The sequence below is a fragment of the Bombina bombina genome, chromosome 2 (assembly GCF_027579735.1).
Source record: "Bombina bombina isolate aBomBom1 chromosome 2, aBomBom1.pri, whole genome shotgun sequence".
NCBI lineage: Eukaryota > Metazoa > Chordata > Amphibia > Anura > Bombinatoridae > Bombina > Bombina bombina.
The window spans coordinates 387554309-387568645 of record NC_069500.1 but is presented as its reverse complement, the minus strand read 5'-3'; the positions used below and the strand labels follow the sequence as shown (position 1 = coordinate 387568645).

Genomic DNA, 14337 nt, shown 5'->3' with positions numbered 1-14337 from the left:
TATCTGAATCATGAAAGAAATAAAAGTGGGTTCAGTATCCCTTTAAGTAAGAACACCCTTTAAACCTCATTGTTTTAATGTGGAAACAAAAACACAAACCCAGAATGATTTCCCGAGATTAGCTTTTTCTCTAGCCTGAATCTATCATTTGAACAGCTTGATATGTTTTCCTCTTCTTTTATTTATATGCATTCCTTTCCTGAAGTCAACAGTGACCGTTACAAAGAGAGCTCTCGCTCTGTACACCGCAGATCCAGAAAGTCTAAAAGAGGTCTGTGTTAAGAAACACTCACTTTACTCCAGTCGACTAGCTAGTGTATATTGCGCTACCTAAATATAAATGTTCTTTGTATGTTAACTGGCGAGCATGTTTTGTCCTTTGCGCTTGCATCATTACTCTTAAAGGGACATTGTACTCAAATGTTTTCTATAACTGAGATAAAAGATCAGCATTTAAACATGAACATTAACTGTAAAACTATTGAGGGGCGGAACTACCATTGGTGCAGCAGGTGCTTTGGCACCAGGGCCAAAGTGATGGAGGGGGTCCATAGCAGCCAGTCTATACATAGACTTGTGCAGAATGCGTATAACCCTAATGCAGGGGAGCAACCTCAAAATCATTATACAGAGCAGCATGTATAGTACAATGTTTTACTACTGTATTACCTTTGGGGGGACCCAAGATACATTTTGCACCAGGGCCCTCTGTTGAATACGTCCGCTATAGAAATGATCAACCAATTATCTTTGACAGTAAGTACCAATCAGCCAGTAAACAGTAGTATGAAATACACAACTTATGCTTCTGTATTCACTTTCAATTTAAAAGGCTACAGCCTTTTCTAGGCAATAAAACTATTTCAGCGTGTCTAAATACTGCTTTTTCATGTGAATGATAAAAAGTGTTTGGGTACATTGTTTATTTAAGCTGTGTCACATGCCACTTGATGAACCAGTCATAAAACCATACATAAAATAATCATAAGAAGCTACAATTGTTGTATCTGAAACCGCAAGTAAATAAAAAACAACAACAACATATAACGTTTATGATATAGCTCACTTTGTATGGCTTGTACATATTTTCAGCTAATCTAAGGAATCACGTTCTAAACCTGGAGGGTAGAAGTTCACTAACATTTTTAATGTCATCTGTAAAGATCTGCAAAGAAAAGCTTTGATCATTTTTCAGTCATTTCCTTTTCCTAATCACTTTAGTCCATACAAAATATATATATATCAATCTTATAGTAATTATTATATATGACAAATACTAATCATTTTTTTGTATTAAAAACATATTATTTCACAATGAAGATATATTATATACAAATTACTTATTGAATTACTTAAAGTACAATAAATTATTATTTTTATATGCATTTTTGATTATATGATTAAAAGAAAGCTTATAAACGTAATTTCCTCTCCTTTTTATCACCATGTCTGGTCTTGCAGGAAAATTTATTGTGACACAAAGATTGTATAAATACGTTTTCTGTTTTGCCTCTTTGCAATATGTTCATTGGTGTCAAACAGCAACCATCCTCTTGAGTATTTAAATTTTTTTATCTGGCAGTGTTTCGGCATATGGACCCTATTTTCTAATGAAGAAAAAAATAAGATTTTTAAGAATAATAGAACTTTTGTTTCATTAATTGTTCATACCCATCTTGACGTTAACGTTTCTCTCTGTTGGTCTGTGTCCAGATGTTTGGTTTGGGTGTAAAGTGCAACTGGCATAGTTCTATTTAAATATGTCTATGGTCCATCTTTTAATTGAAACAGAGCGCAACAGGAGAAGTGGAAGACAACACTCAGTATCTACAAGGAGAATGGTTGCTTTGTATGACTATGACCCAAGAGAAAGCTCTCCTAATGTTGATGTGGAGGTAAGAAATAAATTAATTATTAATATTAATTAATTATAATTATTAATATTATTATAATAAGTATTATTATTCATTATAATAATAATAATTCATTAATAATATTAATTAATAATACTTTACATAGGAAACATTTTAAAAGCATACAGGGAGCCCAAATAGTCTGCCATGCACTTGAAAGAACATTATTTAAACATTACATTTTTTATTGTAACATATTAGTAATTAGTGATAACCGCATGGTACAAAAGTTATCAGATGACAATGAACAAACAAATACAATCAGCAGTGTATAAATCTAATCAAACATATTCTTAAAGAGTGACTGAAGTGCAATTTATTGTACTAAAAGTGAAATGAGATAAATATTCTGTTTGCTATTTTAATAGCCTAGGGGGGGAACTATTCATTAAACGGTTTGCCCGAGTTCATAAAACTCTCAACCTTTGCCTAGAATAAAGATAGACAATTAAAAAACAATGGCCAGGGTGAGATGAATCAGATAAAAGTTTTCCAACTCTCATATTAATCCTTGAAAAGTAAAGTCCTTAAAGGGACAGTATACACCAATTTTTATAGAAATGCACCATTAGGCTCTTGGGATATGTAGTACAAGTCCCCCAATACAGCAACAAGCCGTTTGAATAGCGGCAATTTTGGATGATGTCACACACCAATTTTTATATAACTGCATGTAATAGACAACACGATAAAAAAAGAATATACACAGATGCTGATTCAAAAATCTAGTATAAAACCTTTTAAAAACGTACTTAGAAGCTCCCAGTTTAACACTGTTGATGAGGTTTTTCTGGGACACCCACTAAAAGAAGAGCAGACACGCCCCCACTTCCCTGCATATGAAAAGACAGATAACATAAACAGGAGCCAGCAGGAGTCTGTAAACACACGTATACATCTGACACCGTGGGGCTTGGTTAGGAGTCTAAAAATCCTCACAATGTTGTTAAAATAAATAAGCAATACTTTATATTTTTACAAAAACACCAGATGGGCTATATCAATGGATCATCTACAAAACATTTATGCAAAGAAACATCTAGTGTACAATGTCCCTTTAACCCTTTGAGTGCTAAGCACTTTCCCACCTGGGTGCTAAGCACATTTGAGGGTTTTTTAATTTTACATTTTTAATTTAGCACAGAGCCGTCGTTAGCACTCAAGGGGTTAAGAGAAATAAGTTGGAACCAATGGTTTTGTTTTTTTGCAGATCTCACTATTCAGTGTAGTTTCTCCTTCAATGATAATGTAGCAGAGCTTTACCAAGTGAAAATAGAAGATCATAAAACCGATTGTGACTGAAAAAACAAACAAGTTAACAGTTTTTTTTAGACAGGCCAAATTTTTTAAGTTGTCTTAAAGGGATATGAAACTCAATTTTTTTCTTTCATAATTCAGATAGAGAATATAATTTTAAACAACTTTCTAACTTACTTCTATTACCTAATTTGTTTCATTCACTTGGTATCATTTGTTGAAGCAATGCACTAATGGTTTCTAACTGAACACACGGGTGAGCCAATCACAATCAATATTTATATGCAGCCACCAATCAACAGCTAGATCCTAGGTTCTCTTCTGCTCCTGAGCTTACCTAGATAAACCTTTCAGCAAAGGATAACAAGAGAAGGAAGCAAATTAAATAATAGAAGTAAATTGGAAAGTTGTTTAAAATTGTATCCTCTGTCTAAATCATGAAATATTTTTTTGGGGTTTCATCTCCCTTTAAGAAGTACAAACGTTTTTGAGACGTTTTAATTATAGTAAAAATATTAACGTCCTATTTTAAATTTTATGTTGAATGGTTGTGCCAATGGATTTATACGATGTAACTCTGTCTACTATGCAGTTTTTTAATTTTCAGAGAAGATGATGAAGGTTTTTTTTTCTAAAATCAACTACCATCTCTTTGGTTTTATGAATATTTAATTCTAAGCTGTTTGTTTCACTCCATGCTACCAGCCTGACTACTTCCATGGTATAGCCTAATTCATCTTTATCTGAGATAAAGCCAATCAGAGTAGTGTCGTGTGCAAGTTTCAGTAACTTCACAGATTCATTTGCAGAAGTACAATTGTTGGTATATAAGGAATAGAGTGAGGGAGAAAGAACTCAGCCCTGTGGGACACCAGTATTAAGGAAGACAGGATCAGAAATCAGCCCATTCACAAATTGTTTCCTATTAGTTACAAATCTATAAAGCCATTGGCATATGGAAAAGGGCACATTACGTTGTTTAACAAAAGGCAAATCAGGAGCAATATAATTAAAAGCAGAATGGAAATCCACAAATAAAACTCAGACACAGGTGCCAGGATAATCTAAATTATGTAAAATATAATATAAAAATAGATTTATTGCATCATCCACAGATCTTGAAGGGTGTCAGTCAAGGCTTTTAGATGGCACAGCATAATTCTTTGAAAGCATTGTCATAATTATAGATTTAAACGCAACACGCCTTGTTTCTATATTGTGTATTTACATATATATATATAAAATAAAAATAACATTTTATTCTGAGTGAAGAAAATTGGAATTTCAAGTATTTCTATCCAAAAAAACATTTAAACATTTTAAAATTGTTTAAAAATGATATTGCTTATTTCAAGGCCTCAAAAGTGTGTGTGTGTATATATATACTGTATATATGTGTGCGTGTGTATATATATATATATATACTGTATATATATGTGTGTGTGTGTATATATATACTGTATATATGTGTGTGTGTGTATATATATATATACTGTATATGTGTGTGTGTGTGTATATATATACTGTATATATGTGTGTGTGTGTATATATATACTGTATATATGTGTGTGTGTGTATATATATATATATACTGTATATATTTGTGTGTGTGTATATATATATATATATATATACTGTATATATGTGTGTGTGTGTGTATATATATATATATACTGTATATATGTGTGTGTGTGTATATATATACTGTATATATGTGTGTGTGTGTGTGTATATATATATATATATATACTGTATATATGTGTGTGTGTGTGTGTATATATATATACTGTATATATGTGTGTGTGTGTATATATATATATATATATATATATATATATATATATATATATATATATATATATATACTGTATATATATGTGTGTGTGTGTGTGTATATATATATATATACTGTATATATGTGTGTGTGTATATATATATATATATACTGTATATATATGTGTGTGTGTGTATATATATATATATATATATATATATATATACTGTATATATGTGTGTGTGTGGTGTGTGTGTACGTATGTGTACACATAAATATTTACACATATAAACACACATATATAAATACACATATGTAGACATATTTTTTGTTAAACTTTTTTTTTTTAACTCTTTCACTTTACAGTCGCACTAAATATTCTAGAGCAACCTACAACTTTCAACTTGTAACACAAGCGCTATTTAGTGCAGTTGCAATATCCCTTGAAAGTATAGGTTGCGCTACAGCGATGCCGGTCAAGCTAATCTTCCTCTGCTATGTCAGTTTTACTGTGGTAATGTCAAGTTGCGTGCTAATGTTAGAGTGGTCAAGCTATACTGCTTTTTGCACTATCATTAGCATGCCACGTGTAATCTAGCTCACAGTGTGCCGGGCCGGTGCTACAGTAGAGGCAAACTTTAATGTGTATATTAAGCCACCAATCGGCAAGCACTACTCAGGTTCTGTACCAAAAATGGGCCGGCTCCTAAGCTTACATTCTTCCTTTTCAAATAAAGATACCAAGAGAACAAAGAAAATTGATAATAGGAGTAAATTAGAAAGTTGCTTAAAATTGCATTCTCTATCTGAATCGTGAAATTAAATAAATAGGGTTTCCTATCCCTTTTATGTGTGTATATTTACATATGTCCAGTGCATCCTCATTCAAACTGCCTGTCTGCTCAGAAACCAGATGGTGGCACGTATTGGTTAATTATGCAAACTGACTGAATGTAGGTGCATGGGGTATATGTACATATGCTCCAGGTATAGTAAAAGCTATCTTTAAAAAGCCATAACTTTTACTGGAAGCATTTTTGCTAATATGTGTTTATGAAATGCTTCTATTCAAACTTAAATACATTCAGTTTATTTTATGTCCCATCAAAAATGATTGATGTGTGAAATGGGTTGATTTCATTTGTTGGGAGAGCTGACTGGATATCTGACATATTGCTAAACAAGTGTATGATTAATACTGATCATTTTCTTACACCTGCAGGCAGAGTTAACATTTTGTACAGGAGACATAATTACCGTTTTGGGAGAAATTGATGAAGATGGATTTTACTTTGTAAGTTATTTCAAATTATGCTTGACATCAGATTATAAAAATGGCACATTTGCTCAGATTGCATTTCATTAAAGTTTGCTATGCAAAAAAAATAACAAAAAACAACACATGCAGAATTGTTGATTGTTCGCTAAAGTTCCTATGATATTCCAATCTATTAGAAGAGCTCCCATTTAAATAAGTAAAACGATGCCAGCTATGAATAAAACTGTTTTGCTTCATCTGCATTTTTTTCTGTGATTGGCTTCCCACACTAATACATGCATAGAAGTGGCATTTTCACATTCTTTTCTTTGATCCTCATGGTTTGTACAGGCCTCTCAACAACAAAAAACAACTGGTATAATTGTTATACTCTGTAAAAGCCAATGCTGATGACATTAATTGTGGCTGTATATAAATAACAGTATTTATTTTAATGTATGCATTATGAGTGTTGTGGAAGTGTGTGGCACGAATGCTGAGAGGGAGATAAAGAGATAATGTGACCTGGAGATTGAGGTGTGAAACAAGAAACCTAGGCCTCGCTTCCATTGAGTCGTTAAAAATGGAGCCGTAAGCTACCGAAGCGGACGACAGCTAAAAGTAATTTACGGCTCCATTTTAGTACCAGGTTTCCATTGAAAAGATTAGCGTGTTGCGCGCAGTCGCTCTTTTCGGCTGTACGTAAGTTTGCGTTGCCAACCGATGTCGGATTTGTCGAAAAGCGCGCCATAACAAGTGCATTGCCATGGTAACCCGACCTCTGTCTATAAGAATAACGGTTTGCGCCTGCGCTCTTTACCTGTGATCGCCTCTAGAGAGAAAGACACGGGAGCTAGTTGCGTTGGTAGGAGTTTTGGGTTTTTGAGAGTTGTTTGAGAGTTAGTGGAGAGTTTGATATTTGATTTTCATATATTCTTATTGTAGGCCTCATATAATATTAGGAACACACACACACATCCATACATTAGTTAATTAACACACATTAGTTTATACACACAAATACACACACACACACATACACACTTTTATTTGATACAAACACATTCACATTTTTTTTTTCATTAACCCCCATATCCCCATCTTCCTTTATTACTCCTTTCATTAATCCCCTTATTCCACTTCCCATCCCCCCTTTGACTACCCTTCCCTTCCTCACTATATAACTTGTTTTTTTATATATATATTTTTCCCATCCTATTTTTTTTTTTTTAGATCCCATATTTTTTGGTTCATTTGACTATATAGCTCACCCCTTTCTTCATTTGCATCCCTTATTATTTTTCTATAATTTTGTTCTAATCCTCCTTAGTTTTTCCTTTTTCATTTACATCCCTTTGTTTATTTTCACCCCCACAATTTTTTTTTTTTGAGGGATATAGAATAGAGATAGTTAGGGTCTAGATAGGTTAGGTAGTTAGTTTTGGGGCTATTTAATTTAGGGTTTAGTTAGGTGAATTAGTGTAGTTAGGTAAGCTAGGGACTTTAGTGTTAGGTTAGAGTTAGGGAGGAAGGAGAAAGGGATGGATAGGCCTAGTGGAGTTGGGAAGGGGGTGGCTAGGGGGAGGGCAGTGGTGAGGGTGGATAGAGGGAGGGGGAGGGGGGAAGTAGGGAGTAGTATGGGCAGGAATAGGGGCCGAGGTTTGGGTGGAGGATTTGTCCTTCCTCAAACCCTGGCAGAGGAGGGAAGGAGAGAGGGTGGAAGAGGAATGGAGGTGGGAGGAGTGAGGAGGAGTCAGCCTCAGCTAGGCACAAAAAGAAAAGGGAAAGTGGGGCAGACTGTGGCAACTGGGGGTGGGGCTGGTGGTAGCCTGTCACAGCCTGCAGGGACAGAGGAGGTAGAGAGGGCTGGTCCCCAGTCACAGGAGGGAGAGTCTGTGTCTGCTGGCCCTTCAGGTGTGAAGGGCAGGCTTAGAGAGGAGAGGTACTCTGAGGAGGAGAAGGAGGCTCTTGTTGAGGCATACTTGGAGAGGGCAGCTCAGCTGGAGAACCCTAACCTGAGGCCGGCTGTCCGGAATAAGCTGTGGGAGGAGATTCGAGTGGCAGTCAGCTGCTTAGGATGTAATCGTTCTACTGCCAGCATTAAACACCGCTATCATGACTGCAGGAGGGAAACCAAAGCTAAGCTGGCACAGCAGGCCAAATATGCACGTGGGACCGGTGGTGGTCCTAGCAAGAGAATACACCTAAGGTCATGGGAGGAGATGCTGTCCAATGTCATCTCGGATGAATCTGTTCACGGATGTAAGGGGACAATGGACACCTCTGTGCCACCTGAAGAGGTGTATGAAGGTGAATATTCAATATTAAATATAACCATATATGTGATGTATATATGTTGTATATCATAAATACCCATCTGTGTTTAGCTATGAATCTAAATATACATAGTTGTATTTAATATGTTCAGCAAGCACTCTGTATTGTATATCTGCTCCGACAAGCAAGAATATTGATAATATAATATCCAAGAATATTAAGAATTTCATATAAATCATGTGTCATTGTCCTTAAAGGGACACTGTACCCATTTTTATTATTTTGTGAATCAGATGCAGCATGCAATTTTAATCAACTTTCTAATTTACTACTATAATCAATTTCTCTTCGTTCTCTTGCTATCTTTATATGAAAAAGAAGGCATCTAAGCTTTTTTCTAAGTTCGGAACTCTGGACAGCAGTTTTTGATTGGTGGATGCATTTATCCACCAATCAGCAAGGACAACCTAGGTTGTTCACCAAAAATGGGCCACCATCTAAACTTACATTATTGAATTTCAAATAAAGATACCAAGAGAATAAAGAACATTTGAAAATAGGAGTAAATCCGAAACTTGATTAAAATTGCATGCTCTATCTGAAGCACAAAAGAAAATATTTGGGTACAGTGTCCCTTTAACAATGTTCCTTTAAGACACAGTCTATAAAGATTCCTCAGTTATGAACATATATGCTTGGATTTTATCCCAAACACACTATATGTGTGTGTGTGTGTGTGTGTGTATGTGTGTGTGTGTGTGTGTATGTGTGTGTGTATGTGTGTGTGTATGTGTGTGTGTGTGTGTGTGTGTGTGTGTGTGTGTGTGTGTATGTGTGTGTGTACATATATACACATAAATATGGAATATAATAGTCTGTATTGTTATGCTACAAAGTAATATATTCTATTAGATAGATAATGTAAACATACCGTATATTTATTTGTAGGTTCCGAACAGGAGGAGTATGAAGCTGCACCAACACCACAGCAGGATGTTCCTACATTCACTGAGGAGGATGAGGATATCTATGGTGACACTACCTCCTATATGCAGCAGCCTAGGGCATATGAGGTGGAGGATGTATCATGCCCTTCTCCATCTACTTCGGAGACAACATTTCATGTTTTGGGTTCTGAACCCCAGCAGACTCATCCTCCTCAACAATGGCAGTTCATGCATACTTCGCAGCAACAAATGGCACAGCCCCCAAAGCTGCACCCACCGCAGCAGATGATGCACCCCCCACAACATCCTCCTCAGCAGCAGATGATGCACCCCCCACAACATCCTCCTCAGCAGCAGATGATGCACCCACCACAACATCCTCCTCAGCAACAGATGATGCACCCACCACGACATCATTATCCTCAGCAGCAGATGATGCACCCACCACAGCAGCATACAGATCTGCATCATCTGTACTATATGCCTCCCACTCCTATGGCACAACAGGAATCCACACCACCACCCACTGCACCCACCAATGTATTGCCAACAGTGCCATCACAGACAACCTCACAGTCACCAATACGGAGAGACAGCCCTGGAACCAGCCAATTATTAGTTCCTGAGACACCAAATGTACAACAGGGTCCGGCACAGTCCCAGCAGGATGATCTACTGAGGCTCATACATAGAGAGCTTAGGCTGTCCAGGCTCCAGCAGCAGCAGGATTTGAGAAGGATACAGAGCCAAATGGACATCCATAATGCCTCACTCGTCCGCCTGGCAGAGGCAGTGGAGAGGCTCGCGGATAGGCCCCAAACTCCATCCTCCCTTGCATCCTCTGTCATCTCCCTGCAGGACCCTGAATCCCGGTTATTAGCCTCACATTCAGCTGGTGGGCGTCGCACAAGACGCCACACTGCCCCCCTAAGTACCTCTCCTCCAAAGTCAAAATCCCGCCGCAAGAATTAATTAATATTCTTTTTTTTCCACCCAAGATATATCATATCTAATTTTTGCACTAAAGCACTTGTTTAAGTGCGATTTTCATCTCATAAATATGCATCCATTTTTCTAATCCAAATTTGAACATATATCTTAATATTATTCTAATAGCTGTTTATCTGCTAAAAATGAACAGCTTTATTCATTTTTATTTCACATGATGTCAATTAATATGCAGGTGTACATTGTTGATAAATTAATGTGTCCTTTTATTGAGGATATCATATTATGCCGTTTAAGAATACTTGGGGATACGTGTCTGAAATTTATACAGTATATGCTATCTAACATTAGTCAACGTGACATGTGTAAATGTTATGATTTATATTCCACAAGCATATGTTGTTTGCTCCTTCAGATGAAGCTAATAAGGGTTATACAGTTATAGAAGAGTTGGAAAGTAAATACTCCTTCCTGTTGATATGGCCAAATACCTTGCATTCATTCTTATAGTCCTATGTGGAATGTAATATCTGAAATATATACCTATCATGACTAATGCACTCCTTTTTGTCAAGATTATTATTCAATATTTAGAATAATTAGATAAATGTATCTTTATGATATTTAAGCACTGGTGTATACACAACATATATGTGATTGCCATGATATAGAGGTGATTAATACATTTTAATTGACATCATATGAACAGACACAGACTCTCCCTGGGACCAATGCACAATGCACTTTTAAATTGTTTCAATAACTCCATGTTAAAGACAATACTTCATATCTCTTGAAGTATGTAATATTAAGCACTTATGTATTTTGGTTAATAGTCTAAATATTGCAAATGTATTATCTGCTTTAGCAGACATGACATTACATATATTTTATAAATATTAGTACTATGACACATTATAACTTTAATGTGTCATCGTTTTGTATTGAATAAATATGATTTTCACATTGAAAATTACATTTGAATGAGGGTAAATCTGTAATAATAAAACTCATCTTCATGATAAAAAAATTATTTCCTTTGACTTATTTTTCTATATTATTTTCTATGAGGTAACCATGCCATTCAAGTGTGCAATCTCAGGGGATTGTATGTATTGATAATGTATCTTTATTTTAAGGATTATATTATATCTGGATTTGTCTCTTTGAAATGAGCATCTGATATATTTCTTAAAAGGATAGCCTATTCAAAATAAAACTCAGGAATTAGAGCATGCAATATTTATATACTTAAATATGTAATCCTATAATCTATTTAACTTCATTATCATCTGTAATTTACTAAAACAGGAATGTTAGCTTAGGAATCTACCCATTTTGAATCTGCACATGGGGAGCGCTTGATGATTGTTGTCTAAATGTAGGCAACAATCAGCAAGTGCACCACAGGTGATGAACATTAAATGGAATGGCTCCTAAACTTAAATACATGATTGAAATAAGAAACATAAAAGAATTAAATTGATTATGAGTACATATGTAAGTTGATTGGAATTGAATGATTTATCTGGTTCATTAATGTTTTATTGTGAACACACTCTTCCTTTTTTTTTTAAAGTGACATAAATTCCATTATTTTGCTAAAACATATATATTTAAAAGCAAATCTAATATATTTATATTCTTTATATTTCTTAATATTCTTAGTATCCTTTGATTATAGTTTTATTTAGGTAAGATCAGGAGCAGCATAGAACCTATGTTGGAGCTGTTTATTGTTGCCAACATACAGTATATATCCTGTCTGTCATTGGTTCACCCATGTACTCATTTTTATTAACCAGGAGTGCATAGCTGCTCTTTAAATAATTATACCAAGAGAACAAAGTAATATTTGGAATATAATTAAAATGATATTTTAGATAATTATGTTATACATAAATCATAAGATGAATGCATTGATTAGTACATAGCTGGAAATAAAGAAACATTCACCATGACTATATTTGAGTAAAGTATACATTTATTTAGGGAAAATGTGGTAAATATAGGGATGAGGAGAGAGGGAGGGGAGTGGTATTCCATTTCTGAGAATCTTCAATCTGTAAAACATTAAAAGAAACAAATGTGTATTATTAAAAAACATAATCATAAATAACTAAAAGGTCTCATTACAATACTATAAAAATACCTGAAAAGAATTCTTGAATAGTTGCAGATCTCTCCAAATGGGCATTGAGGGGTTGGGGATGATTAATTACATCAGGCTCAAAGATTTCACCTGGGGGCTGTGGTGTTGGAAGTAAGTCGTTCAACATCCCATGCTCCTGTGCCATGTTGTGTAGACAGCAACATGCCACTATGATTTTAATAGCTTTTTCCGGACTGAATTGGAGATCCCCCCCCTGATCTGTCCAGGCAGCGAAAGCGCATTTTTAGAACACCAAACAGTCGTTCTATTATAGCACGTGTTCGGATATGTGCTTCATTATATCTGTATTAAAAGAACAAGAAATATTATTATAATATATAATGTGAAGACAAATCAAATACTAATGAGCTAACTACATTCCTGGTTTGATCTTATAAATCTTTAAACCATTTTATATATATATAAATATATTTATATTCAAGCAGAGAGATTTATAAATGCTTCACTGATAATAGATGATTTGTATTTTGACTGTCCCTTTAAAGGCACTCAGTACAACATTGTTATGTCTGTGATAGTGATATATACACACACACACGAGATAATCAAGCAACAAATGTATGTGCACAAACACAGATATATAGCTTAATAAAGGGGCAGGAGCCCCGAAACGTTGCTCAATAAAGGTGCTGTTGCTCCACATAGAGTGCTACCTGTGTGTTCTATTTCATTACATTTACTGGGACTTTGGAAAAGGAGGTCCTCCAGGTTTGCACCTACATTCACCCAAGAGTGATTTAAAGGGACATTCCTATGAAGTGTGTACTGGTCCTACTTTTCTACAGATTATAGTGAGCATTTTGCAAGGCACAATCAATATTTCTGACACACATGAGCAGAAAATAAATATATATTTTACCTTAATTCAGCAGGCCCAACAACCTGGTTCTCTTTCAATGGTGTCCAAATCCATTTTTTAAGAGGATATGCAGAATCTGCTAAAATATGAATGCATAGATATACAGTATATATATATATATATAGATATAGATAGATAGATAAACACACATCTTTCCATAAAGCAATGTATGACATAAAATAATGTTATGCATATGTCTTACTATGACATAGTTAATATATATCTTTTAAATGATTAACAATTTATTTATTTAATCAATTTCACCCCCTTAGACACATACATAAAGGATTATAAAGCAATGAAACAATAAAATGTCAAAATATTGAACACATGAAGGCATCATAATATATACATAAACACTTACCGAGGAGATGTCCTTCAGGCATTTGATTTGTCTCAAACAATCTCCACACACCAGAATTCCTGAGGATGTAGGCATCATGGCTACTTCCTGGGAACCCTGCCACGACATTTAATATGCGCATGTTTGCATCACATATAATCTGCACATTTAAGGAGTGGAAGTGTTTCCTATTTCTAAATATTATCTCCCTGCGCACAGGGGGTCTTAGGGCAATATGAGTGCAGTCAATGGCCCCAAGGACATTGGGTATGCCACCTAAAAGAAAAAAGTCCCTCTTAACATCACGCCAACCTCTGGGTGATGTGGGGAAAAAAATAAATTTTCTGCAATTATCATAAAGTCCATCAATAACTTTTGAAAGATGCTTAGAAAGAGTGGACTTATGCACCCCAGTTACAATGCCCCCTGTCACCTGAAAGGATCCAGAAGCCAAAAAATGAAGTGCCCCTAGTAGTTTGGTCATTCCAGGGACAGCCCTGCTTGAATAGCCCTGGCTTTCCAGCCTATCTTGCAACAGGGCATATAACTGATATATTTTCTCCCTGTTGAGCCTGAAACTTTCAAACA

General features: G+C 35.2%; 2 protein-coding genes across 3 annotated transcripts in view; one reads left to right on the top strand and one right to left on the bottom strand.

Annotated features, from left to right (window-relative positions):
* Positions 1–14337, top strand: part of RIMBP2 (RIMS binding protein 2) — a 1089352-nt gene that overhangs the window by 1032690 nt on the left and 42325 nt on the right. For both annotated transcript variants that reach the window (XM_053701856.1, XM_053701857.1), the window contains exons 26-28: positions 206–271; positions 1792–1895; positions 6167–6238. In XM_053701856.1, coding sequence (XP_053557831.1) covers positions 206–271; positions 1792–1895; positions 6167–6238 — 242 coding nt within the window. The remainder of the gene's footprint in view (positions 1–205; positions 272–1791; positions 1896–6166; positions 6239–14337) is intronic.
* Positions 12341–14266, bottom strand: LOC128648906 (putative nuclease HARBI1). Its single transcript, XM_053701858.1, has 4 exons — positions 13771–14266; positions 13407–13485; positions 12527–12829; positions 12341–12437 (listed from the first exon to the last, which is right to left on the bottom strand). Exons 1-3 carry the CDS (start codon positions 14231–14233, stop codon positions 12703–12705), a joined length of 669 nt encoding a protein of 222 aa, XP_053557833.1. The 5' UTR covers positions 14234–14266; the 3' UTR covers positions 12341–12437; positions 12527–12702.

Coding starts and splice junctions, on each gene's coding strand:
- LOC128648906 (XM_053701858.1), bottom strand. CDS start 14,233: ATGACCAAACTACTAGGGGCACTTCATTTTTTGGCTTCTGGATCCTTT. Junction 13,486..13,770: donor GCCTGAAGGACATCTCCTCG/GTAAGTGTTTAT, acceptor TTCATATTTTAG/CAGATTCTGCATATCCTCTT. Junction 12,830..13,406: donor GTTGGGCCTGCTGAATTAAG/GTAAAATATATA, acceptor CTTTTAATACAG/ATATAATGAAGCACATATCC.